This window comes from Aptenodytes patagonicus, chromosome 16, assembly GCF_965638725.1.
Source record: "Aptenodytes patagonicus chromosome 16, bAptPat1.pri.cur, whole genome shotgun sequence".
Classification (NCBI taxonomy): domain Eukaryota; kingdom Metazoa; phylum Chordata; class Aves; order Sphenisciformes; family Spheniscidae; genus Aptenodytes; species Aptenodytes patagonicus.
The window spans coordinates 11,759,977-11,787,883 of record NC_134964.1 but is presented as its reverse complement, the minus strand read 5'-3'; the positions used below and the strand labels follow the sequence as shown (position 1 = coordinate 11,787,883).

Here is a 27,907-nt window from a genome sequence, read left to right as displayed (position 1 = left end):
TCAGGCAGGGGAAGAGAATTTGCCTGCAGCCCCCAGAACCCTTAACAGCCAGCAGATCTTCCACTCCTTTCTCTTGCAGGGCATATACCCTGTGGCCTCATCTGCCACCCTGATAAGGAGCACGTTCTCTATCCCCTGGGATGTACTGTAGTTATTCAAGACCTGGACAGTAAGAAACAGACTTTCTTGCACGGCCACACCAATAATGTCTCCTGTGTCGTCGTATCCAGGAACGGGGTGTATGTTGCTTCTGGGCAAGTCACTTTCATGGGCTTCAAGGTGGATAATGCTCTAATTTTAACCGCGTAATATTGACCAAAGAAATTGGAGTTGGCTTGCCAGCGTGGGAACACCTTTCATTTATTTTTTCTTTTGTTGGAAAACAAACGCCTACAGTGGAAGGACGTTGCAGAGCATGGGAAATCATGGCTAGTCCATTGCTGGATGTGCCTTTATGTTTTTATAAAGTATTAAGCAGTCTCCCTAGGATTGAGTTAACTAGATTGAGGGATTTCTTAGTTCCGGTCCTTTTTATCCAAAGTGTTGTGGGCATGTGGCAGCCTAAATCTCATTAGACGTTAATTAATAAATGGTGTTATATTTAAAGTGAGACCTGAGTTCCAGAGCTGCTTAGGACTTTCAAAAGCCCTTGACAGGTACCTACTTGCATTTTTAGACCTCTAAGTTCTTTATGGTTTAATTTTTGCCTATTTGAAAAGACACTGAGATGCCTGGAAGAAATCAAGTATTAGTGTTTTCAGTATTTTAAAATCTAAGTCAAATACTCAGTGTCTTGGGGTAAATTTTGATTCTGAAATGAAGTAGAGCTACTCAACCGGTAAGATGGAATAATGCTTCTTACAGCACCTAATGTGAAGCATATTCATGTCAGTGGAGCTCTAGGCTGGATAGACGCTAACCTTAAGCTGGGCTGCTTCTAACAACTTTCCTGCCAGAGAAAGTTGTTATATCTGATCCTGCGTGTTATATCTAATGCTCTGGCTTTGACCCCTTCTGCTTTGCACCTCAGGCAGACATCATTCTGTGGGATTTCCAGAGGAAGGAGTTACTTGCTCGGCTGTCACTGCACAAGGGTAAAATTGAAGGACTAGCGTTTTCTCCAAACAGCCTTTATCTTGTGTCACTGGGAGGCCAGGACGACGGCAGGTAACGATTTCTGCTTCTTGGCACAAGATTTCCGACAAGTTGTAGGGCATCGAAGAATGCTCTTAGGGACTACTCGCTCCTCCCTCTTCTGGCAGTCTGACCCTTTCCCCTGTTGATGTCTCTCCTCAGTGATCCAGCTCTGGCCCACGGGAAGCCGGGTGGGTACTGTGGTCAGAGCGCAGGGTAGGGGGAAACACCTGAGGGAGAGGACGAGGAGAGCAGCTAATTCTTAAGCTGGTGTCATCGCCCAGAAACCTTATGGAGCCTGCACAGTTAGCTGGCTTAATGCACTGCCCTGAAGAAGTAAAAATTTCACTGAGAGCTTGCTTTGACACACAGACAAAGTGAAAGCGGAATAAAAAGTTATTTTAAATCAGATTCTATGAGTGGCGTAAGATATGATTTGAGTCCTGCTCGGCAGAAGAAATCTGACAAATACACATACCCTTGCTTCAGGAGCAGGGGATGTAAACTGCAATTCCGCACATTTGTGATAATGTTTTTCTTGGGTAAAATCTCTACAAAGTTACTTTTATTGTGTACCCTGGTGGGAACAGACTGCAGGAAAATAGGTTTTGTCTTGCTTTTGTTTTTTAGTAATTTGTTTTTAGGTAATGTCAAAAAGCAGAGCTATTTAAAGCCCCTCCTTCTCCTGCAGCGTGGTTGTGTGGCACGTCGGTAAGAGAGAGGCTGTCTGCGGGAGCCCTGCCTCGGCACGCAGCGCGGGGAGTGCGACCGTCGTGGTGTGCTCCAGCTGCAGAGACGAGATGTTTGTTACTGCCGGAAAGTAAGGTTTTATTTAGGTGAAAGAAATGAGGGAAAGAACCCGTGGACTTATTTCCTTTTACAAAGAGTCTTTACTTAAATACAAGGAAACTTAAGCAACTGTGTGCTTGTGTTTTTTCTCTTTGCTCTGAATGGACCCACAAATATCCATCAGCTTGTCCCTTTAAGGCATTTCTGCTTGTTCTACACACAACAATATGTTTTCAAAGCAGCACACAGGGACCCGCATGCGTCACTTCTGTTCCTGATAGCAGGATTTTGTACTCAGCATTCCCCATGCAGTGTTTAAAATATTTAGTTACCAGTGTTTACACAAGAAAAGCAGTCAATGAGTGGCTCTGAACAATGGTTAAATAATGTAGAAACAATGGTATCTTGCAGGTCGTTGGATCATCTCCTATCCTCACCAGATGTGATGTACAGTTGGTCACTGGCTTGTAACAAAAGTTTGTACAAAAAGTCACATTTTGCCTGGATTTGAGACAGCCCCCGTATATCTAGCCTGACATTTAAACGTGTTGAGGACCTGCACCTCCCTTTAAATCAGGGAAGGCTTTGGATGCTCTTGGCTGCAGTTGCACTGATGAGTACTGGTCTTTGCAATTTTAACACTTTGTTAAATGTTAGGGCGACTGTGTGTAAAGATTTTATATTGGCTCCTATGTTGTCAATTAAATTGTGCTAGAAAATAGTTGAAAGTGCCCCGTACCATTCATTTCCTATTCTAGGAACTAAGATTTCCACAGTGCACGTCTCTCTGGGAAATGAAGTGTCAAGGTTGTTACATATTGCTCCGTAAGCGTCGTATATGTTTTTGCTGAACCTTTAAGATTTTTGATTTACCTGGAAAAAGTTACCGTAAGAGACAGCGGAAAAGACAGAGACTTACTTCTGGCCTCTCTGATATTGTTCTTTTCCTCCTTATTAAAATCTCAGAATAATGTAGCCTTGTAAAGGCTTTTTAATTCTTCTAGTAGTGAAAAAACTTGCATGTTTCTGTATATATGGATTTGATCCCACTATATTTGTTCTTATAGTGGGACCATTCGAGTATGGGAACTGGATCTAGCAAATCGGAAAATCCGACCGACTGAATGCCAGACAGGGCAACTGAGAAGAGTGATCACGGGTGTTAAGGTAAGTTTCAGCCAAAATGATTTGGCTAAACTGAGAAACTCTCTACAGACTAAAGAAAAACCACAAGCTTTTATAGTAACGCTAGAAATGCCAATTACAACTGCATGATGGCAGTGAAGTTACTAAGTGTTGGCTCATGGCAGATGGTCTCCCACAGTTTCTTTTATCCTGGGAAAGAGTGTTTTGAATGCTTCTGAAGAGAAGCAGCATGTATTTTAATCACAGGCTCTAACACCCAGAGAATCCCACTTGTGCTTCAAAATATTATCTGGATTTGGTTAGAAAATGTCTTGCATTCAGCAGTGTTATGGATCTTTGAGTGCGATGGGATGAAAACATTGGCTGTATCCCCTCAGATTAAATCTTGGCAATACACTGAAATAAAGCTATTTATGCAGCCCAGTGCTGGGCTTGGGACAAGCGCCTCGGTATCCAGACCATGATCTCTTTTTTTTATGCTTTCCTATAGATGGCAGATGATGATAATTATTTTTATGTTGGCACATCAAGTGGTGATGTCCTGAAAGTGAATACAAACAACAAGCTGATGACTGACTATGGGCCACAGAAGGAGAAGTTTAGCTCGGTGAGTAGCAGCTCTGTGACTTGAATTTTTTCCTTATCCTCCTCTTTGTTAGTAACTGAAAGTAGGGCAACCTCCAGGAGAACCATTACAAAGTTGATTCACAGACTAACCCTTTTTTAGTTCTTTGTGTCTCAGTCTTGATCCTGAAGTCTGAGACCGTCAGCCCAGCTTTGCTCAGTTTCATTTGGCTCAGAATTTGGGTTTTACCTGAATCTCATATGTCATCCCACAAACTCTCTTTTATAATAAATCTGGTAAAAGTCATAAAAAGTGAAAAACAATCATAAAAATGGAGTAGTTCCTGAGTTGTTTTTTTGAGGAACATACTAGCTGAAGTGAGACAGAGGACATTCCTGGGAAGACTGGTAGAAGTGCTTATTTGAGAGGCTTTCCCACATTTACTACTATAAGGTCCTATATTTGGATCTTACAGATTTGTTAAATTGTCTGGGCTGAAATTTTCCAAGACAGCCGTTTGCCACAGGAAGAGTATTTTGGAAAAACTTCAAAACACTACAACTGCTCTTAAAAAAAACCCCGACCCCTTAGATTTTTGTGTTTGTTCCCCGTACCATTCCTCCTGCTTCCCTTCAGGAGGTTGTCTTTTTGAAATTCTGATTCTGCCACTGATGAAGCAGAGGTCTTACTGAAAAAGGCAGTACAGGTAACAAAATTAAAGAGTTTATTATAATGCATACGCACAATTGGGACAAAACAAGGTTACACAGGGTACATTGATTCCATTGCTTTTTAACTTCTGAGCGCTTGACTTCATAACCCCAAAGTTATTTTAACTTAGCTTTTTTTGTCTATAATTGGGACTCATTGGTCTTGGTATGAGTATCCTCAGACAGGAGTATCTCCTGAGTAAGGAGCTTTTGGCCTTTTGTTGTACAAGAATTGTGCATGCAGGGAGCTGTAATGATAAACACTCCGCACCAGCTAGTACACTTGTTCTTGATTTCTCTTTATTTGTTGCTATAAAAGACTTCTTGTAGCTTCTCGGTTTATACCCAGTGGAGGGAGTGGTACCTAAGGAATTTAAACACTTTCCTGAAAAACTTTCTTGCATAAGGTTGAATGTATTTTGCGATTCTATTAGCAACCATGAAAATCAGTGAGCAGCAGGGGAAGCAATGCAGATGACTGAATGTGCTGTTAAGGATGCCATGGGAAAGCTGTCCTACAAAGAAGCAGATCTTGTTTGAAAGCAAACACAAGACTAACAAGAACTGTAAGAAAAATTCAGCAGTCAACCCCAAAGAGAAAGCTACTCTGGACTTGCTTCTCTAAACCTCCTGAACTTCACTTGTACCGACACACGTACAGACAAACCATATACGTGCCCATTCAAAATGTAGTGTTTCTTGCGTTACAAACACAGGCCCACATCTCTGGGATAACTTGAAGCCACTGAATTCTTTGACATACATTTTAATGTTTATCTATCCAGAAGGTTGGAGAAGTTATTACTCATTTTCCCACTTGCATTGTAGGAATGTAAGTAATTTAATTCTGTGTATGTATTAAGTGACAAGAATGTATGTATTTTGTTTTCCTGATGGAAATCGTAAGTTTGCTGAAGGTGCGTACTCTTGTGGGTATAGCTGTACTGTACGCTGTTAAGCTAGTCTTCCAGCAGTCATCCTGCAGGGTTTAGCATCCACACAGGACCTACGTCCTGGCTGATCTCTGCTGTCTCTCCTCCAAGGTCTTGATGATTGAATATCACCTCCCCTTTTAAATGCTCGCGTGCTTTGAGTCCTTCTACACCTAGCAGTACGTGTACCTTGCCTAGAGTACCTGGTCGAAGCCACGCGAGGTCCTGAACTCCCTTGCCTTCAGGGGTGAGGGAAAGGTGCCAAATGCATTTGAAACAAAACTTCACAAAAAATATACTTCTGAGACCATTGCTAAAGAAGCGATCAAATAGGGTCATTAGCAGGATGCCGTGCAATTTGGGGGTTGAAAGAGGGCCTAGGGCCTCGTAAAGAAAAGCAGAGGCTCAAAGCCAGACCACAGTCCTATCCATACTGTGAGGGATTTCATCATAAGGCAAATCCATAGGAACTGCAGTTCGTGGCAGAGACCTCTGGAGCATCGTGAGCTTCAGCTGGCATTGCTTCTGATAGTGAAAAGCTGAAGAAAAACAGGACCTTTGACTACGCAAGAGACTGACAAGATGCTAGAGAGAAGAGAAGATCCAGAAGTGGATCTCGTCACAGCTGCCTGCCAGCCTTGTGGATGAGACCTGAGCTGGTAGGCATTAATCTGACTTAAGCTTTGTTTTATTAGTGTTATGTAATGGCAGCTACTTAAGATATACCACTGGTCATTTTGGGAGAAGGGAGAGAAAAGGAGACGTTCACATTGGAGGGGAATAACAAGTAGTCCTTCCAATCTCCTCCTTTACCCTGTTGCTTAAAACAGACATTTCTGTTCAAGGACAGGCTTTTCAGTCAGACACGTGCTCAATCCTATCACCCCTTCTCCTCTTGCTTTCTTCCTCTCTGCTCTCTTCCCTCACTCTTACCGCTGCAGTTTCCGTATGCCCGAAATGGGAAATTCATCAGGGCAAACCTGTATTGTTGCAGTCAGTGAGAAGGTGCTGGTACATTTTTACCTGCAGCTACTGTCAGATCCACTTTCATACTTCTTAGTTCTCCCTTCTTAGCTCCGTACTGTGATTTCCCTTTCCACCCACCCATTGCACATCTCTGCATACAAATAATACCTTGTCACTAGACTGTCAACAAGTCCTCGCTGAACACATGTAGGATTTAATGTTTTATGGCAGAAATTCCCAATTGTAGCATAGCCTTCAATGCCAAAAGAGGTGTTTTGCAGATGTTTTTCCAAGTCAAAACTACAGTATTTATCAAAACAAAAGTATTTGCATCCTTGTTTCTACACAATTTAGTACATCATATTGCTAGCCCTAGGAGAAGTGGTGGTTTTTATTCTTCCCCCCCCCGCAGAGCTGTGTGTATTTCACAAGACATCTTTTGTATCTTTCTTGAAAATGTACCACGTATTAGTACTTGTAACAAAAATTCTCACCTCTCTAGCTGTGCAAAGCAAAGCTGCCGTACAACTTGTTTCAGAAGTGAGCCATGCTGTTTCAAGGTAGGCATGACTGCTCCAAAGCTTGGCTTTTGGGACATGCACTGCCTTTCCTAACCGGGCACTTCCCCCGCTCCCTGGCAGGGAGGTTGGCCGACCAGCCTCTAGTGGTGGAACTGTCCCAGCCTCCCTCTCTGTGGAACCATTTTCATCACTTCATTGTGGTTCTATCGGAAAAGATGCGTATTTGTGAACAAACGTTATCCTGTATCTCTGAAAACCTTGTTCGCCAGTCACACCAGGGAATTACGAGCCAATGGCATACCATGAGACTCTAAACCTGGAATCCACAGCCACCCTACGACGAGCAGATCTTTAAAGAAAGAGTTTAGGTACTGCTTGGGTGAGGAGGAGATGTTTATTGAAAATAAGTTTGGTCAACCTTAAAGGAACTTTGCCTTTAGATATATAAGAATGTGTTTATTATATAGACATGATCTGAAGAGTCTTTGTTTCTGTTTTGAAGAGGAGTGGCAGAATAGTTCACTGGTATGATGAAGCAACTTGTTTTCCATCTACATGGAATTAAGTTTAAGTGCATTTCTGTAATGTCTATAAATACTGGAATAAACAGCAAAATTAATTTTTATTCCCGTCGCAGGCTTGAGGAGCTATAAGGCACCCGTTCAGATGCAAAGTGGGATGTACGATTGCAAATGCATTTTCAGAAATAGTTGGAATGATTTGCATTGTAAAAAAAAAAAATATTTAAAGGAGGTGCACTGGAAGAGTTCGTAACGTGCTCAAGAACTTTGCAAGAGATCAGAATGGGACAAAGAGCAAGTATCCCTGCAGGGAAGGGAACGGGCAGGCTGGATTTTTGCTGGTATTTTTATTTATAATCATACTTCAAAGCAGTGGTTTCTTTTTGTAAGAAGTAAATAATGAATGGTGATATATTTAACCTCCTACGTTAGACTCTGCATTTCATCTGCAAGAGGACTGGCAGTATATAAAATAGAGTATTCATCGCATCGTGAACGTGAACTGCTTGACTCCATGAATAACCAGTGCAACTTACAAAACTGTCTGTTCACTCGTGGTGATTCAAAGAACAGACTGGACAAGAAAGAAGCACCATTGTCACGTTAAGGTTGAAATCAAACTCCGATGATTTTGAGAGCCTGGCAATGACTCCTGGCCACTTTAAGGGTCGGGGGTTTTTCTGTCTTAATAATACCTGCTTGCCTCTCAAATTGAAGAACTGAAGAGAATACCTTGGAAAAATCAAAGCAGTCTTGGCAGTGCTGCAAAAACTTTAATTTATTAGCAAGTAGCAGGGAACTGTAATCAGATAAACTACGTAGTCATAGGTTTGATTTCTAATGCCACCACCTGCCATAATGCTAAACTCAAAGGGCATTTGAGGTGGAAGTCTTTTACAGGAAAAACTGCAAAACAGAAGATCAAAAGACAGTTGATGGGCCTATGATAACAGGGGACTCGCAAAATGCTGCCAGCACCTCATAGGAAATTTTTAAAAACATTGTTCAGAAACAGTTCTGCTTGTGGCTCATATTTCTAATTAAAAAGAATCCCTTTGGTCTCGTGCTTTTGCTAAGAATATTTGCATGAAACCTGGCCTCCTGCCTGGTAGTGTTGTGATAGTACGGCATAAAATCCTCTCTGGAGGTTGTGTTTTTCACAGTGATCAGTCCTGATATTACAGGAGACTGTGGATATGCTACTGGTGGAGACAGACTAATGAAGAAATCCAGCGCGAATGAATTACAAATCAGGAAAATTTTTTTCAATTTCTTTTTTCTGCAATCCATATTTATTTGATCCCAAACTTAAATAGTCCTTAAGCCGATGCGTAGGTGGGTGCAAGGCTGCCTGGAATGCCAGCACTGGAATGCGCACTTATGTATATGGTGGTTATTTTTTTCTTCAAAAAGTATAAGCAAGAGTTTAAAAACAACCAATTGCTTCTATTTGGTTGGATAATTGAACTGAAGTAATTTTTCCAAATTCATCAGACCTCGTCTGTGGCTTTTGCAACATCCTTTCCGGGTCTAAATAGCTCAAATGTCCATTTTGTTTTCTCTTCTTTCTTCACTTCCACTCTCTCCTTCCTTAGAGCTTCAGTCCTTTCCACACAGAAAATCAACACTTTCTGGCTTTCGTTCTTTTAAACACTCTGAAAGTGTTTAGTCCTGAAAATTTACTGGGGTTAGGCCAGATTAATGCTTGAAAAGAACAGGAATGCTGGGTGATGCTGCTTAGGTGTCAAACTTTATCATAAAGTGCCGACACCTGTATTTGTTCAAAAATCACAAGGCAAGCACATGACAGTGATTTCTTCCTAAAGAATAAATGCAGAATTATTCTGATTTGCCTCTTGGTTATTCTTTGAGAATTCACTTCATGCTTTCACAACACTAAATGCTAGAGGTGGGGCTTTTTTTTCCAGAAAAAACTCCACCAAACAGAAAGCATTGTTTTCACATAATGGCTCTATGAGCTCGGGCTTAAAGGAAAAAAATCTTAATATTGTGAAACTGCTGGTACTATCACAACAGTTGGCAATACGGCTTATTAACCGAGGTAGCGGCAAATGTTGCTGGAGTCTATATTGCAACTTAAAAATGTCAAGCTCAACAGACTCCTTACAAGTCACGGGGAGCCTGGAGCTGCGACCAGCTGGCCCGTCTGATTTGGAACAACTGACGGCGATGAGTTTCTGCCCCCTTGGTGAGAGTGGAAGTGCCTCTTGTATACGCTTGCTTTGTGACAGAGCTTAGTTCTCGGTCCAAGTTTTGATGGCATAAAGCTCCTTTATTTCCTTTTTTTTTTTTCCCCTTTCCATTTCACTCATGCATATGTTCCCCCAAGCTAGTAGGGACATTTTTCTGAGTAAGAATATCAGGATTTATCCCCATAGAAGTCATTTCACCCCTCTTGCAGCCTATCTTGGAGTCTCTCAGAGATTTTCAAGAATTAATCTGTTGTCTTATATACGGAAGAGTAACATTACTTCACAGGTAGCAGAACTGAAGCAGAGACTGACTTTTCTTATACTTGAAATTTTGCAGCAAGGCTGAGGACTGTTTTTGTTTATTTGTTTGTTTGTTGATTTTGTTGTTGTTTTTTTACTGTAGTCTGGTACTTTACCCACCGAAAAGCATTTCTCCTTTTTCTAATGGCTGACCTCCTGTGATCTACTCATCTTAGTAAATAGCAGAAAGCCGTGTTGATGATGGGCTGACTAATTTCCAAAGCTTTTCTGTGACAAAAGTGTTTTATTACTAATAGGTGGGAGATGGGATTGCATCTTTCAGACAGGGAGAGAGGCCTGGAACACAGAGGATCTGTCCTAAAAGGAGCTGTAGGAAAGGACGCTTAGGCTGAGTTTTATGCTCTGTTGTTTTCATGACTGATAGATGAAGAACCAGTGGAAGGAAAAGTGGAGGCACTAATACAAAACGTGTATTGCTTGCTGGAATGAGGTAAGGCTGTGTAGGCTCATACGTGGTCCCAGCTGCTCTGAAGGATCCATGATGATGCTGTTTCCTTGCTCCTCATACTGTATTAGTTCATATATACCTGCAATTAATAACTCCTTTCTCCCTTCTCCCCTCTAGAGAGTCACTCTTTAGCCTAGGTCAGTCAAAGAATACTGAGAAAGCCATATTTGAGTGACAGAAGCACCGCCATCGGGAGCATGGTGGAGACTCCATTGTGCTATTCAGCATGGCTACAGCAATAAAGAGACTCTGCTTCCATCCAATTGTGTTTTAATCCTGTTTTCTCCTAGGGAGTCACAGCTTTGCTTTTGCTGAAGACAGGAGATTTAATAGTCGGCACCGGAGGAGGGATTGTAGCGCTCTGTAAAGGCTCAAACTACAAAGTAATGAAGTGAGTTTGTAGATGGGAGAATCGGGAGGGTAGAGGTGACGATTCCCCCAAAGGGTCACAGTGTAAGAACCAATCATTTCTACGTAAAGGCATAATCCAAATAATCTCAGTTTTTCAATCCTGCAGACACAATAGACGCTGTGGTTCCAGCATAATGGAGTTGAAGCAGACTGAAAATTACTGCATGCATTTGCACAGAAGTGAATTGCCCTACTTGTCGTTCATTTTCAATGACCATTGTTTCCTTTTAGGCATTAGGAGTCAGATCCTAAATTGATGCAAAGTGAGACAGGTTTGTTGAAGTCAGTAAAATTATGCTTACTTACGCCAGCTGAGAAAGAGTAGTATTTGCCATCTAAAAAAAGGTTTGTTGGAGGACATGGGATTGTAAAGGAGGGCTCTGCTAATTTTATAGGCGCATGTCTAGAAGTGCTGGAGTACATGCAAGGCTTTTTTCTGCATACAAAATAGAAAGCTGCAGGTGTCATTTCCCCATACGTGACTTGAAAATCGGGCTCACAGCTATTCATTTTGCATTGTTTGAATAGCCAACTTAAGCGTACAGTTCTGCAAGCTTAGCTTTGTACAACTGAAACTATTCCCAGAAGATTTAAACTGTCTGGAGATATTCTTGAATATGGGATATTTAAGTGCACTTGAGCAAGATTATTAACAAAGATGCTGTTACCTTAGGCCCTGGTCCAGAAAACAAAGTCTCCAAAGCACTGCCTTTGCAAGCCCTGGCAGAGTAGCAGGTAGGACAGGCAAGGTCATATGAAGTATTAACATGTGACTGGGAATGGAATGTTAGTCCTGACCACATTCTTGGTTATTGGTATCACAGCCCAGTGTGGAGCTTTTTGGGGAAGCAGGGAAAGTCAAGACTCTATAAAGTCAGGGGAAAAAGTAAGCTGGAAAATAAGTACCTCGCGATCAATGTCAGGCCAAACCTCTGCTTTCTCTTAACAGGAAAATTCAGGTTCAAGGTGCTGTCACTTCCCTGACATGTAGAGGTCAGGGTCACCAGTTCTTTGTAGGGACAAATGAGTGCCAGATTTATCGAATTAACTATGCTGCGTTTAAAGAGGAGCTGATTGCTGCCTGTCATAACGAAGCCGTCCAAGACATCGTTTTTCCTTTGTGAGTATAACTGGCTGGGATGCTTTTGGCTGGTGGAGAAGTCTGAGTAAGCTGCCAGTAAGGTCAGGATACCTATGTAAACACCTTATAACCATCAGGAGCCCAAAGCCTATTAACATCCCTACGGGATGATTTGTACTGTAACCTACCAGTGAAATGCAAGGGTGACGGTGAGCGGCTGCTTGAAAGCAGAAGGCAGCAGTTCAGTTTGAGAATTGGAAAAATCATCGATCTACAGAAAGAATTCTAAATAAAAAGACTAGAATTACTTCTGTTTGGGTAACGGCAGTGATGGCAACCTCCCCCTTTTCTCCTAGGGTTGGTGCTATGAGGCTCGGGCCACTCAGTCTGCCAGCAGTGTGAATCCTGAAAGTCTGCTTTTGTGTACCCTGTTGCAGCTAGAGCTTGTAGAGGTGTCTGCTTTCCACCTGTAACATCAGCTGAAACCTGACTAACAGAGCTGTTCAAAGAGGCTTTTTGGGTCTCTCAGCCTCGCTTATGATTTCATGTTTGACAATATGGCATGTTATATTAAATTCTAGGCTTGTGACGAGAGATGCTGGGTGTATCGGTGTGTCTTCTGTCTGCTTTTGTCTTGTGAACAGACAGCAAACGTTCCCTCTTCCCGTATAGTAGGATCGTGACACTTTATTTAAAAAAAACCCACAATGGATTGGTTGTTTCCTCTCCAAATAGAGAATGGGAGTTTGATCCCAATGAAAGTTTTTATTTTTGGCATGTTGCTATTGCATCACTTCTTGACACGGCACAAAGGGCCAAATCTTACCAAGGTACAGCAAAATGCACAATGCAAGATGCCCTCCTCCCTGCTTGTCACCAGCCTGAAGAATCCGCATCCTTCTAATCTAATAAGTAAACCATTTGGAGCTTTAGGGTAATCTGATAATATACCTGACTGGCGCATCTGTGTCACAGAGGTATCGGGATGAGCTGGATTTAGTGATGGTTGTAAGGACTACAGGACTACATCCTTGCATATATGTTTAAACTTTTATCTGTTAACTGCTCTTGAACAGAGCATATCACTGATTGGGAAATACAGGCGTAATTTCCCTGTTCTGGCTTGTATCAGAATACTTCAATTGCTGATGTTATCCTGCTTTATAAAGCACCTGCACAAGCTGGGCTTGAAAGGGGCCATGCTTTTGTTGTGCTGGTTTTCTCTGTCCTGGTTCATCCTTCCGGGCGTTGATGGTGATGTTGAACAAAAGCTTGTGGTACCTTTCTAGATTTCACTTTCTGTCATATCCCTAGGATGTATGGTTTAGAGCTTATTTCAAAGCATTCAGTCCATAGCTTTTGAAATGCTGCAGGTCTTTTTTTATTCAAACATGTATAATAAGTATATTACAAACAGGCTTTTGCCATCGTTTCTATTGCCCTCAGCAATGTTGAATAGGAATCATCCAGTAAGCAAGATAAAAAATGACATCTTTACAATATGAGGCTGCTGTTAGTCCCTGATGTTAAATCTGGGCAGTCAGCACCTCTACACCCACTTTTGTGTCTGTTATATACAACACGTGAAGTTGTTTAGAGATTGAATATGGGAAATAAATGTCACAACTTCACCTGAAGTAGAAAGAATTCTTTTAGTTTCACTTTAATTTAACTGTTTCTTAAAATGAATCTTTGAATAGAAACCAAACCAGGGAAATTTTATGTGAGAAAGGTGATCCTACGAAAAGGGCCTTTGTCTTAACCATGGTGATCCCTACTGGGAAGATTACAGTTGCACGTTAGAAATAGCTAAGCTTCGAAGGATGGTTTAAGATCTGACAAAGAAAGAAGTGTTTTCTGTATGCCCCTCCTCATTATCTCTCCTCTCTGAATTCTCCAGGGGAACTTCCGACTTGTTCGCTACCTGCTCCAAAAATGATATTCGGGTGTGGCATACCCCAGAAAACAGGGAGCTCCTACGAATCGTCACCCCCAATGTGACCTGCCATGCCATAGAGTTTATGAGGGATGGCAAGAGCATCATTTCAGGTAATGATCAGTCCAGACCCATGGTTGAGTCCAGTCTTTAAGTGTTGCCAGTGTGTTAGAATGAAGAGAGGTTTAAATTGGGAACGGGTTTAAATTCAGTTCATTGCTTGACCCAAAGGCCCCTTTGCTTGCAGCTGGTCCGATGAACTTTGCTCATGGCCCCCTGTATCCTGGTGCTGTAGTTACAGTGTCCATGGAAGGCAAGGTTTTGAGACCGCGCTTCCGATGTGAATTCCAGCAATTCAGAACTCAGTTCAGTCTTATTCAAAAGACCTAATTCTAAAATATTAACCTTGTTGTATGCAACAGATTAACCTGTGATGTAGGTAGACCACCTTTTGCATAAACCCTGCTACCCATCGCCATATGCAAATTGCTTACGCAGGAACTACTGCAGTCCTAGAGCAGCAGTGCAGTCCCTCCATTGTTACCAAACCAATTTGCCCATTGCCAGAACCAAAAAGGAATTAAATTTCAATAGTTTATTTGGGGCTATAGCTCTGCGGGCTCATCTACAGTACAGTGGTTTTCACATGTGTACTGGTGATCTAACAGGGTGGGCCTTATAAAGGAACTTAATAAAAAACCGGGTTCATTTGGAAAGGAAAGAGAGACAATAACGTGAGGAAAGTCTGTGTGCCTGGGTAATCTGTTTCTTTTTATTCATCAGCTTGGAATGACGGGAAAATCCGTGCATTCACACCAGAGACTGGACGGCTAATGTATGTGATTAACCATGCCCATAGCTTGGGAGTGACGGCAATTGCTGCTACAAGTGACTGTAAACGGATCATTAGTGGAGGAGGTGAAGGGCAGGTAATTTTTGCTTAAAAACCTGGAGCAGCTCTGTGCTCTCATCACAGGGCCTGCGAATTGCCTGTAAGTGCTTAGTCAGAAAGTGAGCTATTCTTAGCTTTCACTTGAGCAAAGGACTGAGTTGGAGAACATTAGCCTTTGATATATGCAGATCTCTTGCTCTCAGAGGGCATAATGTAAAACAATGCCCTGATTTTTTCTGGCATGGTAGTCTTGGAAATCCTTCTAATGCAGAATATGCTCTTAATCCTTTTTGTTCATTTGTCTCTCCCCTATATTTGGCTTATCCGCATTAGTCGTTGTTTGCAAGCCTCTGTCTAACTGTGCTCTAGCACAGATTTTCTTTCTGTCGTTGCTTTGGAAGTCCTTGTCCTGTCCAAATTGACCTGTATGAATTCATTTAATAGCACAAAGTTCACTTTATACTGCTATAGTGTCTATGGGGCAACTTGCTAATTTTCTGGGATGGTACTGTCTGGTTTAGGTGATGGTGTTAATAAAAGACTCTAATAACAACTCAGTTTCTAATACAATTATGGAAACATTCCAATACAAATAACAATAAAAATCAGAAAATATGGCAGTTCAACAATTTTTTTCCGGCCATGCAAAACAAACACCATGTACTTCGGCTACTCCATGCACCTCATGTAGCTGTGGCCCTTTCCAATCTGTAAAAGTGACGCTCCTCTCCTAATGTTTAAATAATTTAAACACAGGGGGTTTATTGATATTAAAACTAAATAATTAGACTTGGAAGGCTCATGTTCAGTTTCTTGCCTTGCTTTGGATTTCCTCTGTGCAGTCTGGCAAGCATTCAGAACCAGACATTTAATTGCGCGTGGATTCCTGACTGTGATTTAACCGCTCTGTGCTTTGTTTGTGTACCCTGATCTCAAGTGTTCAGTGTGCCGTGCTGGAGATGGCGTGGGAAGTCTTGAAGAGTGAGGAATTGAACTTAGGTCTTCCAAATCTCAGGCTAATGTCCTAATCGTTGAACCATCTTTCTGAATCACTCTGCACCTCGGCTCTCGGCTCTCCCGTAGAGCAGTAACAGAGCAGTAACGGCAGGACTGCCTTGTCTCACTGCATAAAGACATTAGAGATGATGAGCCACTTCAACCCTTCACTAATAAAAGAACAGTTAAGTATTTTGAATGATTAACGCTAGAGGATGCCCAAGACAGAGGACCTAGATTCTGTATCAACACACACAGAATGGCACAGGCTCTGGTTAGTTGATCTCTGAATTGAAAAAGACAGCTGAGACACAATTAAAGCTAAAGGTTGGTTAGGTAGAAATGAGAACTGCAGGGGAGCACTTGCAGTATTCATTCGGAACACAAAAAAAGGTGTTCTGAAATGCTAATGGTTCTGTCAAAATCAGTCATCCGAAAGCTGTGACTTTCAGGGTTGCTTAAGGGATCTGGATGCTCTGATCATTTAGCAAGTGGGAATTGGACATCCAGATCCCATAGGTAACTCAGCATCAGAGTTGAAAACGTGGAAGGTCAGCTCGCTCTGCTTTTGATGTCAGTGTCTAAATTTTTAAATTTTCACTAGGATTTGACTTTAGCGGAATGTAAAAGCGAATAGATATCATGAAGTTTGGCACTAATGGGACAGTAAATGCAAGGTGTGAAGGATCAAGTCCTCAAAGCAGAAAGATTTTTGCTGTTATCACCACTGGGAAAAGAGGTGCTTTCAGGCATGTATTTCACATCAAAGATTTAAAGAGCTGTTTTGTATTTACTTACTGGCATTATATGTAACACAAAGAGCAGGTAGCTTTTTTATATTCCATTTCAGAAGCCTTGTTCTTTGATCTTTAAGGCACCGCTGGAAATATATCATGGACTTTTTCCTAATTGAGAGATGAGTAAACTGAAGCATGGGAGAGTGGGAACTTGGCAAAAACAAGGTCTGGGGTTAATGGTCAGGAATTCCTGCATCAAGTGGATTACACTCTCAAGAACTCAGTTCAGTTTTATGAGTCAGCTGCATGAATAACCCACAGGAAAATAGAGAGAGTCTGTTGAGATTGAGTTGCTGTATGTGTTATAAGAAAAAAGAAGAGTTCAGGAAAGCCTTAGGCATCCTCCTGAGCTCAGTCAGGACCAGGCGGTACAAGAGCAGATGTTTGTTGCTGATTTTCAGATGAGGGTCTGGGAGATTGGTGAGAGGACTCACAAACTGGGGGAAGTTCTGAAGGAGCACGTATCTGCTGTGTCCTGCATTAAGATTAAGAAGAACGACCGAGAGTGTGTCACAGCCAGCCTTGATGGAACATGCATCATCTGGGATATTGTGTAAGGAGACAGATAAGTATTGCAAGGCACTTAAAGTGCTGGTAATGTCTCTCTTGGGTCACTGTGCCTTATTTGGGACACCGCATAGCGAGGAGGAGGGGAAAAAGAGCATTAGGAAATAAAAACTACTGGAAAGAACAATCAAGTCAGGGAATGTAGAACCTCCAATGCTAGCAACTTTTCAGAAAAGTTTAGACAAACGTTTGTCTCAAGTTGTTTACATGTATTGGATCCTGCTTGGCCAAAGGGGTGCAGCAGGTCATTTCCTAAGTTTCCCACTAGCTCCATTTTCCAGCACTGTATGACTCTTGTCGAGCTATTGCAGAGCTGCAGACTTTCTGCCTTGTGGTAAGGATAAGGAAATTTTTGCGTAGTGAATAACACCTAGAAAGCATTCTGAATTAAAAAAATTAATTTCATATGACGGCAGATCAACAGTCTTGCAAGGCAGCTGTGATGGGGAACAGAACTGATGACCCTAATAGGCTTCATGAAACCCTGAACTCTGACCAATACCTGAAAATATCCAAGTAGAAAGAGATCTGATGTATAGCAACGGGCAGGGATAGTTCAGGCAGGCAAAGTTTGGTTTTTTGACCCTATTGCTCTATCCTGTTTTGGGGGTGTTTTGCAGGCGTTTTATAAGAAAACAAATGATCCTAGCCAACACGTTGTTCAAATGTGTTTGTTATCATCCTGAAGAGTACCAGATAATCACCAGTGGAACAGACAGAAGGGTAAGCAAAACTGCAGGAATTCTGTTTGCAGTAATTCCAAAACACAAAGCCTGGCGCTTGTTACGTGATGAAACTCCTGCACCTCCACAGAAGGTTGTGTTACAGGGCAGTGCTGAAATCTGTGTGCTATTCATGGACAACTGAGCCCCCCTCTCTGGTCTGCTCTCTAGATTGGATACTGGGAAGTGTTTGATGGCTCTGCAATCAGAGAAGTGGAAGGGTCTGTATCGGGTTCCGTCAATGGGATGGACATCACATCAGATGGGGCATACTTTGTCACAGGTGAGTGGGTGGATGAAACTGGAAAAGAGGAGGTCGTATTAAGAGCAGGAAAAGGAAGGCAATGAACCAAGGGTCTCAGTAAAGAAAGAAAAAACTAAAAGGAGGGGTCAGCTAAAGGGGAAAATAAAATGAACCACTGAAGAAAAATACTTAGAAAAAGGCTGTGGTTCAGACTTGGAAGATACTATGGTTTAGTCTTGCAAGAAGTAACGTAAAGGTGAAGGCAAGGTACAAATCTCTCCAAGGGAAGAATACGGGGTTTCACCCTGCCCTGCTCCTCATGTAGTTCAGTGGTGTTCCCCGTGCACTTGAACGGTTTGTTCAGGGGCCCTGCTCCAGAAGCCATCGCAGTTTCTGTTGGTTTGCAAGTGGGAATGACTCCAGGCTCCATCCAGCCTCAGGCTCACATGTTCCCCACCATCATGACATCTCTTCTGGGACCCTAGCACTAGCATAGACGAGCCATGGCATCGTGTATAACAACTGTAGTTAAACCCCACAGATTTGTTGTCAGCACCAGTTCTTTTAGATTAACCTCTTAAGCGAATGTTGGTTAAGAGCCTTTCGAAGGCCCTCCATATTATTGATACCAATTGCTGGCCATAGCTCACTGTGATCTGCTGGTGCAGGTCCTGAGCACTCTGCTGGACACTGACTCTCTACTTTAGTTGAAAAGAAGGAGTTTTTGCCATAATGCCCAAGACAATGTATCCCACTCTTCCTAAATCAAATGAATGCCTAAGTATTCCCCTGCCTGTGATCTGGGAACAAAAAGCAGCAGAGGGCTGTGTAATCATCTGTTCTTCCTTTGTGCCCAATGCAGGTGGTGATGACCATCTGGTGAAACTGTGGGACTATAACGAGGGTGCAGTGACTCATGTTGGAGTGGGCCACAGCGGCAACATCGCCCGTCTCAAGATCTGCCCTGGGAACAAGTACATTGTGAGTGTGAGTGCAGATGGTGCCATCCTGCTCTGGAAATACCCAGACTTGCACTGACAGCTGGCACAGGAGTGCCAGTAGCTGCTACTTGCTCGGCCAGTCCTAGCGATCCTTTTCTCTTACCACTGAAGTTGTTTTAAAGCATTTGTACTATTAGAGGAGATGCTATTTTTATACTTTCTGGTATGCATTTATCAGACCCTTCAGATATCCTTTCTAGCAGTGAATAAATAGGTCTGATTTTTTTCAGGGGGGCTAAGAATTTGCTGTTGCTTTTACATTGGTGTGAAAGGATTCATCACTTCTGAAAATCATCCTGGCTGTTGTTGTAACACTCGCACGTTGTTACTGCCACCTTTCTTGGTAGTGTCCTAGCATAGTCTTACTTTTATGTCTGCTCATTTGTGGGCTCTCTCTTGCTTTCACGTGGTCTCTCTTTCTCTTCCCTACCCCCCTCTGTCCCCTCCTTTAATGAATAACTTGTTGTGTAAATTCAGTCTTCTGTGTTCATTTTAATTTGTCTGGTCATGATTAAGGAAAAAGCCCTCAGCTCCAGCTCAGGCATTTAACTGGGAAGCTCTTTTGAGTCAAGCTTTTAAATCACTGTTCTCAAAGGAATACAAGAACATCAGGGCTTCTTCATTTGCGGTGTCCAATTTAAAACTCTCTTCAGGGGCCTGGTTTTCAAGAGTGAGAGTGCAGTCATTTCTAAAAATGCCTGGATGTTTCCAGCTAGACACACTCAAATTCCTGGTCATTGGCCTAATTTTTCAAACGGGCTCCATATTTGCATGAAATATGTATTTAGCCTGGGAATGACTACCCGGTATCATATCTAGTATTAAAACCAACAGCTCTCAAGATACTGTTTGTTTAAAGATCAGTGTAGGCAGCCCGCCTGTGAAGTGATGCAAGTGAAGTAAATATTTCTTTTGCAGGCATTGAAGGCCTGTGAGAATTCTGTCATGAATTAAAATGGTAGCAAAATGTTGCATTCCTTAATGTTAAGGCTTACAGATGTTTTAGTTAACTAAGATGATGATTTAAAGGCAGTGTCAGCTAGATACTGTCATACCCGTATTGATAGTATTAGCTGTTCTGGTAGGCAATGGAGGATAGGAATTTAAAGGTATGATTGCTTATTATTCTTTATATGCCACTAAAAATGTTTACTGCTCGTAGCACAGTAAGGGTGAGTCCTTTTGGACTGGCTCAGAGGGTATCTGTGCACCTATGTTGTCCATCAAACACTGTGCAAGTCATAATTCCTTCTGGTTGAAATATCTCTGCTCTTATTAAGATTATGGAGTCTTTAGCAAAGGAATTAAGTCATTCCTTCCTCTTTTTCTTTGGAGTCAAGACTCGATGCTATGCAGCGATAAGCACTCCAGCAGGTTTTACAAGCTCTGCAGCAATGCTCACTGTGGTTTGGAAGGCAGGATCAAACAGCTGGAATGTGGGACAGACAGGCAAAACATTTGTACTTGTGCTAGGAGAATGAAAACAGAAGTGGAGCCTGTGAGAGCTAACCAGGCAGTCCCGAAGACCCATGTCACCGCCAGCTCCCCATGCTCCCCGAGGTGCGGGGTTTTGAGATGCAGATAACTGTCCAGCAGAGTCCCACGTCAGCAAAGCAATTCCCTTCCTATCAGACCACACCAAACCTGTCATTACGGGTGGGAGGAGAATCCAGGTACCCATTGGAGAGCCAAAGTCCCGTTTTGGTGTGGCTGAAGACCAAAGCCCCGCACGCTCCTCCTGCACTAGCTGGTTCTTCACGGCTCAGAGGCAGCAAAGTGAAACAGGCTTTCCTGACTCACCTGGCCACCGTCACCCACTGACTCTGTGGAAGACAGGAGTTGGCACGCTAAGAGTAAAGGCTGGTAAACCACACTTTCTGTTTGTTACAGCCAGCCAGGAGGCTCAGGCCCTGTCTGTCACCTTACAGATTTGAAAACTGAGAGCGCAGATTCCTTGGAGAAGTCCTGTCCTGCCCGTCTTTCTTTTCAGTGTGAAGCAGCATCACTTTATTGAAACCAGCCCAAATTTTAGGCATGGACACTGACTGAATTCACTTGTTCCAGCGTAGCCAGCCGATGTAGGTCACTGCCCAGGGTGGTGGCTGCTGCGCTGCAGCAGCAGCAGCACAGCATCTTCCCTGTCCTATGGCACAGCGTGCACACTGTGCTCCGTTAGACACCCACCCTAGTGTCCATGCACAAAGCTCTGCCATCGTATCCTTGCTGCTGTAGGGGTAGATGATTTGGGGCACTGCCCCACATACTGTATAGGAAATAGAGGCGATAACCACATAGGCTGTGACCGCAAGTAGCTGTGTGACCTTTCAGTCTGTTAGTGCATTTGGAAAAGATGGGCCCCCCTGGCTGAGCCAGGTGCTGGCAAGCTCGTCTACTTTCCAAGCAGTGCTCAGCTACGCGGCAGCTTGGCAGTGATCGTTCACCCAGCACGGCCTTGCCCCTCCCGGCACATCTCACACAAGCGCTAAGAGCCGTACACGCTCCTCACCGGCACAGCCGGGGTCCCCAGGGAGCGCCCAGAGCTTTACAAATGAATGTGACCGAGATGAATAATGCCAAGAAGAAGACATGCAGAGCAACCTGTGCTGCTCTTCCGCCAGAAGTCAGGTTGTGTTTGGAAAACATGAGCTGCAGTCACAAATTTCCCCATCATGCATTTGCCTGACAGCAGGCACATTGTATTTTACAGCAGGAATGTGTTCATTACGCTGTCATTAGTCATGAAGAACAGCCTGGTTAATAATGGAGATCTATAACACTCGTACACAGAATCAGCCATAATGAATGCGCTATTACCATACAGCGCTGGGGAGTTTCAGTGCCCCCCTCTTCGCCGAGGCAAAGGGAGCTAATGTCCCTCCAGTCGTATCAGCAAAAGCAAAGAGGTGTCACTGGCAGAAGGCATGTTTGCACACCCATTGCATATGCTCCTGACCTCTCTGCCCCTATATCTAGCTGAATTCTCATCAGGAGGAGGAGCAGCCAGGGCCGGGACAGAAATGCACGGGCACCATGGTTGTACCAAGCTCCCTTACACTGTCTTGATCGACTCCAGTGATGTTGAAGTGGAGTTAAATTCTGGTGTCAGTGAAAATCAGGCATTTGAAAAATAAGGGTTTTGGAAATGGCTTTATAATCCTTATTGTTGGGGGGGGGGGGAAGAAAGTTATGCTAAACAGACTTCAGTGATGTGTGACTCCTGGTGAAAGCAGTCATCGGCTTTACGGCATTGGGCCATGAGACGGGAGACCCAGGTTTCTAGCTGTACCGTCAATTCACAGCACAGTGCTGGGATCAGAGCCCCTTACCACCAAGAATTCGGCTTCCAACCCCCTGATGCCATTCCCCCTCTGTGAGCTGCTTTCTCCTGGGCTCAGGCCATGGACACCGCTGAGGTACAGCCCTGCAGAAAGGCTTGCATCAGCCTTCTTGCCTTCCTGTCCTCAGCACAAAAGCTTCATGGTAAGGTTTTTTAACACACTAGCATCTGAAGTTAAATTTTTTTGTTGTTGATTTACACATCCCTCAGCACCTCGGGGCGTCTGCTTGTGTGGAAATTAATACCCTGGTGCTCGTCCCAGCAGGTGCTCGAATGCGTGGCTGGGCTGGGCCGCTGCGCCGGGAGACGGGGAGCCCAGCCCCGGGCTCAACATGGGCAACAAGCCCCTTGGCAATTCAGCTTACCCGGACCTTGCCAAGAAAGGTCACATCACGGACATCTTGCTGGAGATTGCAGGGCAAAGCCATCGTAGTGCCACAGCTCTAAACACCAGGATTTTGGGCAAAGGTTAGCAGGAGACATCCCCTTGATCTGTTGGCAATGAGCAAGGCATCTCCGTTCGCTCTCTGGGGCTTTGACCACTGCCCTGTGCTATTTCCAGTCAGTCTGGACTTTGCAGGTCCTTTAAGGGCTTGCTCATGTGCATCCTGACCGCTTCCCCCGGTTGCCTGGGCTTTCCTCTCTGCTGGGTAGCGGGGCAGTAGGGGAGTGACAGCATTTGGCTCAGCTCTCCTCCAGCAGCTTCCAGACCAGCCGGGCTAGGAGCTGAAGGTTGGCAGACCCTGAGGCAGAATGGCGTTTGCCAAACCTCCAGAGAAGGCACTCCTTTTCTGGTGCGTCTCAGCATCTCTGGCCAGCCAGGCCGTGGATCTGCTGGGAGACCTGTGAGGAATTCCAGCGGTGCCTGGCCACAAGCGACGGCTTTATGGAGATCCTTGCTGAGCGCTGTGTCCGTACCCTGCCCTGTGCGGGTGGCTGCGGTCTTGGGTTGTATGAGCTCCCCTGGGAAAGGGGGAAACTGCTGCAGCCTATTACAACCTCGAGCACCTACAGCTTCCTCGTCCACCTGGACGTACTGCCACTGGCCCTCAGCTGAGTTCTTGGAGCCCCATTTAACATCAGACCTGAATCAGCTCCCCATCCTTCCTCACCAACATACCTCCCCTTGCATCAAGCTGGGTTTCTGCTGGTGCTCCCTGGTCTGCCCTGTCCCCCGGAGCCATGCTGCGTGCTAGAGGGACGAGATGAGCAGAGGGGTCCTGCCTCCCAGCATCAAACCGGTGCTTTCCCAGCCCCCCAGCAAAAAATGAGGTTCCTGGCTGAGCAAGCATGGAGTTTAATGTATGTAGCTCTGCGAGTTGGTTTTGTTTATCCTGGAGATACCCAAGGTGCGAGGCTGGTTCCTACCCGAATCCTCTGAGCTCTCCTAGCCTGGCCATGGCCTCCCTGGGTGGTTTCCGCAGCACAAGCCCTGCTTGCTGCTGGTGTATCGGGGCTCTGCTCTCCCTTCCCACCCCCAGTTTCAGTGCCTGCTGCAGAGATCACATCATCTTAGTTCAGAGGGGATAATGGGTGAAAATAGCCCGGAGATACCTGCTCAGTGAAGCAGCCAGGGACCATATATATGCATTAAAAAACAAAGCAAAATTGCTGCAAACAAAGTGCAGAAGTTCCTGCAGCTCAGGGTTATCTGCTGGCCTTTCACGTTCAAAACCGATGGAGCATGTTCATCGCTATTCATCAGCACGATGCAAGTTCCCTGGAAAAGCAGCATTTACCTGCCTCGATGCTGTTCCTCCTCAAACACACTCCAAAAAAAGGCAGGACCCATGCATCTTTAATAGGGGTACTAAATAAGTTAGTTTGCTATCTATAATTTAATTATCATTGGAGAGGCTGAATAAGGAGGTATCTTCTGCAGGGGGAAGCTTTCTCTTTCTGCCTTGAGCCATAAAATTGGATGTCACCATTAGATGGGGGGTTGCTGGTGATTCTGTAATCATCCTCCCAATAACGATGCGATCAGATTATCAACCCTATTTTGCCAGCAGACCAGCATTGCGGATTTCCTTGGGACTTAAAGAATCTCTTAAAAACCACCCCAGGCTTCGATTGCCCTTGCTTGCACCCAGAAAGCGCTTGCCATTACTGAAGTCCGCAAAGCCCTGCACCAACACCGCCGCCCCAATCCGCCCGGTGCTCGGGCAGCGGTGCAGGCAGCGAGACGGGCAGCGGTGCAGGCAGTGAGACGGGCAGTGGCTGGACCGTGCTGGTTCTCCCAAATCCACCTTGTCTCCCCCCAGCTCACCCTCACCTGCCCGCAGGATGAGAGCCCTGGCAGCGGGACCGGGGTATTGAAAGCACATTTCCACTCCGCCGCACAGATGTTCCTAGCCCATGCCAAGAGAGCGGGAGACGCTTAAATAAAGAAAACATTGTCCTATGGCAAAGCCCAGCAAGCATGTACGAAGATTTCTCTTTTTTTTATTATTGCTGTGATTTGGCAGCATGAAAATGGATTTCTGCCGGGCCTGAATCAGCTCAGCTCAGATCTGTTCAAGATTTTTTTCTTGCGCTCAACCTAATATCCAAGTGCCTCCCAAGAGCAAGAGGCTCTTGCCCAGCCAGAGGAGATGTTCCTAACGCCGTCCCGTCACCGCGTCTCCCTAATCAAACCAAAACTATCCATGTTTTTATATGCATCCCAGCAGTCTGGTGTCCAAGGCACCGGGACAGTTCATGCTGTAACAACAAGGAATTTTCCGTAATAGCAAGCAGGCATTTTCCCCCCTGCTCATTGCGTTTGACATGTAGATTTTCCCCACCCCAAATTTGCTCCAAAGTCTAAGCCTGGTATGCAGAAAACGGCAGCTTGAAAGGCAGAAGCTAGAGACAGCCAGGAGCTCCCAAAAAAGGCATTTTAGGGAGAAAGTGCTGACGCAACCCAGCGCTGCTAGCGTGCTGCAGCGCCGATAAATATTTGATTTAGCCTGAATAGGAAGGCATCGCGTTCGGAACGATTTGAAGAAGAGCGGAGATCGCAAATACGATATTATTGAAGGGAAGATTAGCATAGCGAGCAATCCTGGCGCTCACTCCAGCGTGCGAATTGCTTTGGATTGGAATAAACTGGCGTTACCTGTCGGAAAGGTATCGCTGCCTGCCTGCTCCGGGAGCCGGGCGGGCTGTGCTGCCGGCCCTGCAGGACGCCTGCGCCCCAGGGCTTGGAAAGACGCTGCTAAATAAAAAACAGAGCAGAGTTTTAAGTTGTTGGCTCACGTGTGCTGTTAATATTCCCCGCGTTAGCATCGCAGGGAGCAGCTGGGAATCAGAGAGACTCTCGGTGCTATTTAGCTGCTGCACTTTGTCGCAGGTTGCCGGGGACCCCAGGAGAGCCGCTTTCACTACCTAATACTTTCTAATTTTGGCAGTTTTGGGTTTTTTTGACTTGACTCCGTTTCACTGTCGCATTTTAGACTATTTCCCTTTCACGTGTTCATCAGGTCTCGCTTTCTATCCATCCCCTTCTAACAAACGCCGGTTTCTGATCCGACTCTCAACCTGGCTCCTGCCTCTTTGACTTTCTGGCTCCCCTCGCTTTTTCTTTAGGCTTTTCCTTGCTTTCATTATCAAGTTGCTTTGGATTTCTGGTTCCACTTAATTCAGCATTAAGCCCTGCTCGGGTTCCCTCTCTTGCTCCCACCACTGCTGTTTTGGCTCGGGTGGGATGCTGCCGGGCTCGAGTGTCCAGCCAAAACCAACTACAGAGAAACAACAAGTACTTTTATTTTCAGTGAGCCAGGAGCTTTCTAGATTCAATAAACTCCATTCTTCCCACACTCTGTGAAGCACAACCTGCCTTTGTTAAATAATTCAGATAGAAAAAATCCCCATATCCTCATGCAAATGCTCCGGTGGATTGCAGTTTCCATCTGCAGTTTGCAGCGGGGTTTGCAGCAGGACAGTGCCGTGAGCAGGGCCAGGAAGCTGCCAGGAGTTGCAGGGAGCACTCAGGACTTTGCTTTATGGATTGCGACCTTTGTATAGGAGAAGGGAACCTAATTTTAAGGATGCCTTTCCAAAAGGAGCATTTTATATATTGGCTTTGTAAAGATGGATTTCACAGCTCTCTGGCCAGGAGGATGCTGAGAAATGAGCTTTAACCGTGGGTGCAGAGCCAGTCTGAGAGTCGAACCTCTGAGCTTGGAGGTGTTTGTAGACAGAGTTTCGGCTCAGCCTTGATGCTGTTCCCCGACTGCCCGAGACAGCGAGACCCTCCCGCAGTGCCAGCAACTTTCCTTAGCCAGGCTGGGAGCAGCAAGCCAACACGGTGCAAGTGGGTTTCTCCAGGGCCAGGTCCTGCACCGAGCCACCGCACCGCATCCCACCAGCCGGCCCGGTCCGAGCGCTGCCGAGCCCAGGAGCCTGTCCCCCAGGTCACAGGAGGGTCGGCTGTGGGGATGGGAATCTCACTAATGGACATTCCTGAGTTTGATTTTAATGAGCAAACACTGCACCACCTGGCATGACAAGGCACTTAAGCAGAAAACAACGGAGAAAGGAATGTGCAGCTAGAAGGAGAAAAACAAGATAAAGACCATGAGGGCATTTTGCATGATCAGGAAGAACGGGCCAATCTGCTAGAGCATAGATGCGCGTGAACACAAGGCTATAACCTATCTGCAAGCTGCAGGTAGCGCGTGTACACTTCTGCTTGCTATAAAAGATGCTAACAAAGAGCAATAAAGGTCTTTGGTTGCCGTGTCTGCCGGAGTCCGTGCCGCTTTTCACCCCCACAGTCGGCTCCATCCCACCAGGCAGGGCTGCTTCCGCCTTCATTCCCATCTCACTGGGAGGAGAGAAAAGACCAAGGGCCCAGGCTGGCCCCAGGGCAGCAGCCTCCCTCACCCCCCCCCGATGGAGATTTGGACAGCTCCTAGAAGGGGGCTGCTTCCCCGGGAGGCCTGGCAGGGGGGCGGGGGGTGCCCCCCACCAGCGCCAGGCTCTTGGGAGACATCCCGCACCCATCAGGGCTGGCTGCAGTGGGGAGAAAAACTTCAGCTGGGCTCGGTCCTCTCTGCTCTCTGGATAAGCAGCTCCTGAGCCTGCTGGCACCCAGGGGCCGCCCGCCGTAGAGCCGGATCCACAGGCAGCTGATCCCCCTCCATCTGCTCGGCATCGCCAGGCCGTGATGGATTTTGTCTGAGATCACGTCTGGCCCCGGCGGCAGCACACAGCCTTCTGCCTGCTGCCTCTCTGCCCTCCTCCGTGCCCACCACGCTGACGGCCGCCAGTCTGGCGTCCCCCGGGGACGTCACCGTCCCCCTGCCACCACCTCGCCTGAACTCACACCCATGGCACAGGGCTGCCCTGCCCCATGGGGAGGAGGGATCGCAACATCCAACAGCACCTCCTGGCCCTTCCTCCAGCATTTTGCTCCATCTTTTCTGAACCCACTGTCACCTCCAGCTGCCTCCAGGGCAGGGCTTGCAGCACATCCCCATGCCCAGAGTGCTCGTGGGTGCTTCATTCCTCTGCGGGGCAGGGAGGGCAGTGGGGAGGCTGCCCGGCACAGCAGACCCTTCCCTGGGACACGGGGAGATGCTGCTGGATGCTGCCAAGACCTGCAGGGATGGAAGAGAGCCCGCAGCAGCCACAGCCGAGCTCAGACGCCCAGGGACCCCCTCCCTGGCTCA

The 27,907-nt window shown here is 45.4% G+C and overlaps 1 protein-coding gene across 1 annotated transcript; it reads left to right on the top strand.

The window, feature by feature from the left end:
• Positions 1-216: 216 nt before the first annotated feature.
• Positions 217-19,385, top strand: CFAP52 (cilia and flagella associated protein 52). The gene is made up of 13 exons (XM_076353598.1): positions 217-279; positions 1,031-1,167; positions 1,826-1,954; positions 2,991-3,090; positions 3,560-3,676; positions 10,557-10,657; positions 11,627-11,797; positions 13,659-13,807; positions 14,478-14,623; positions 16,781-16,932; positions 17,567-17,669; positions 17,840-17,951; positions 18,775-19,385. Exons 1-13 carry the CDS (start codon positions 268-270, stop codon positions 18,948-18,950), a joined length of 1,605 nt encoding a protein of 534 aa, XP_076209713.1. The 5' UTR covers positions 217-267; the 3' UTR covers positions 18,951-19,385.
• The last annotated feature ends 8,522 nt before the right edge of the window (positions 19,386-27,907 follow it).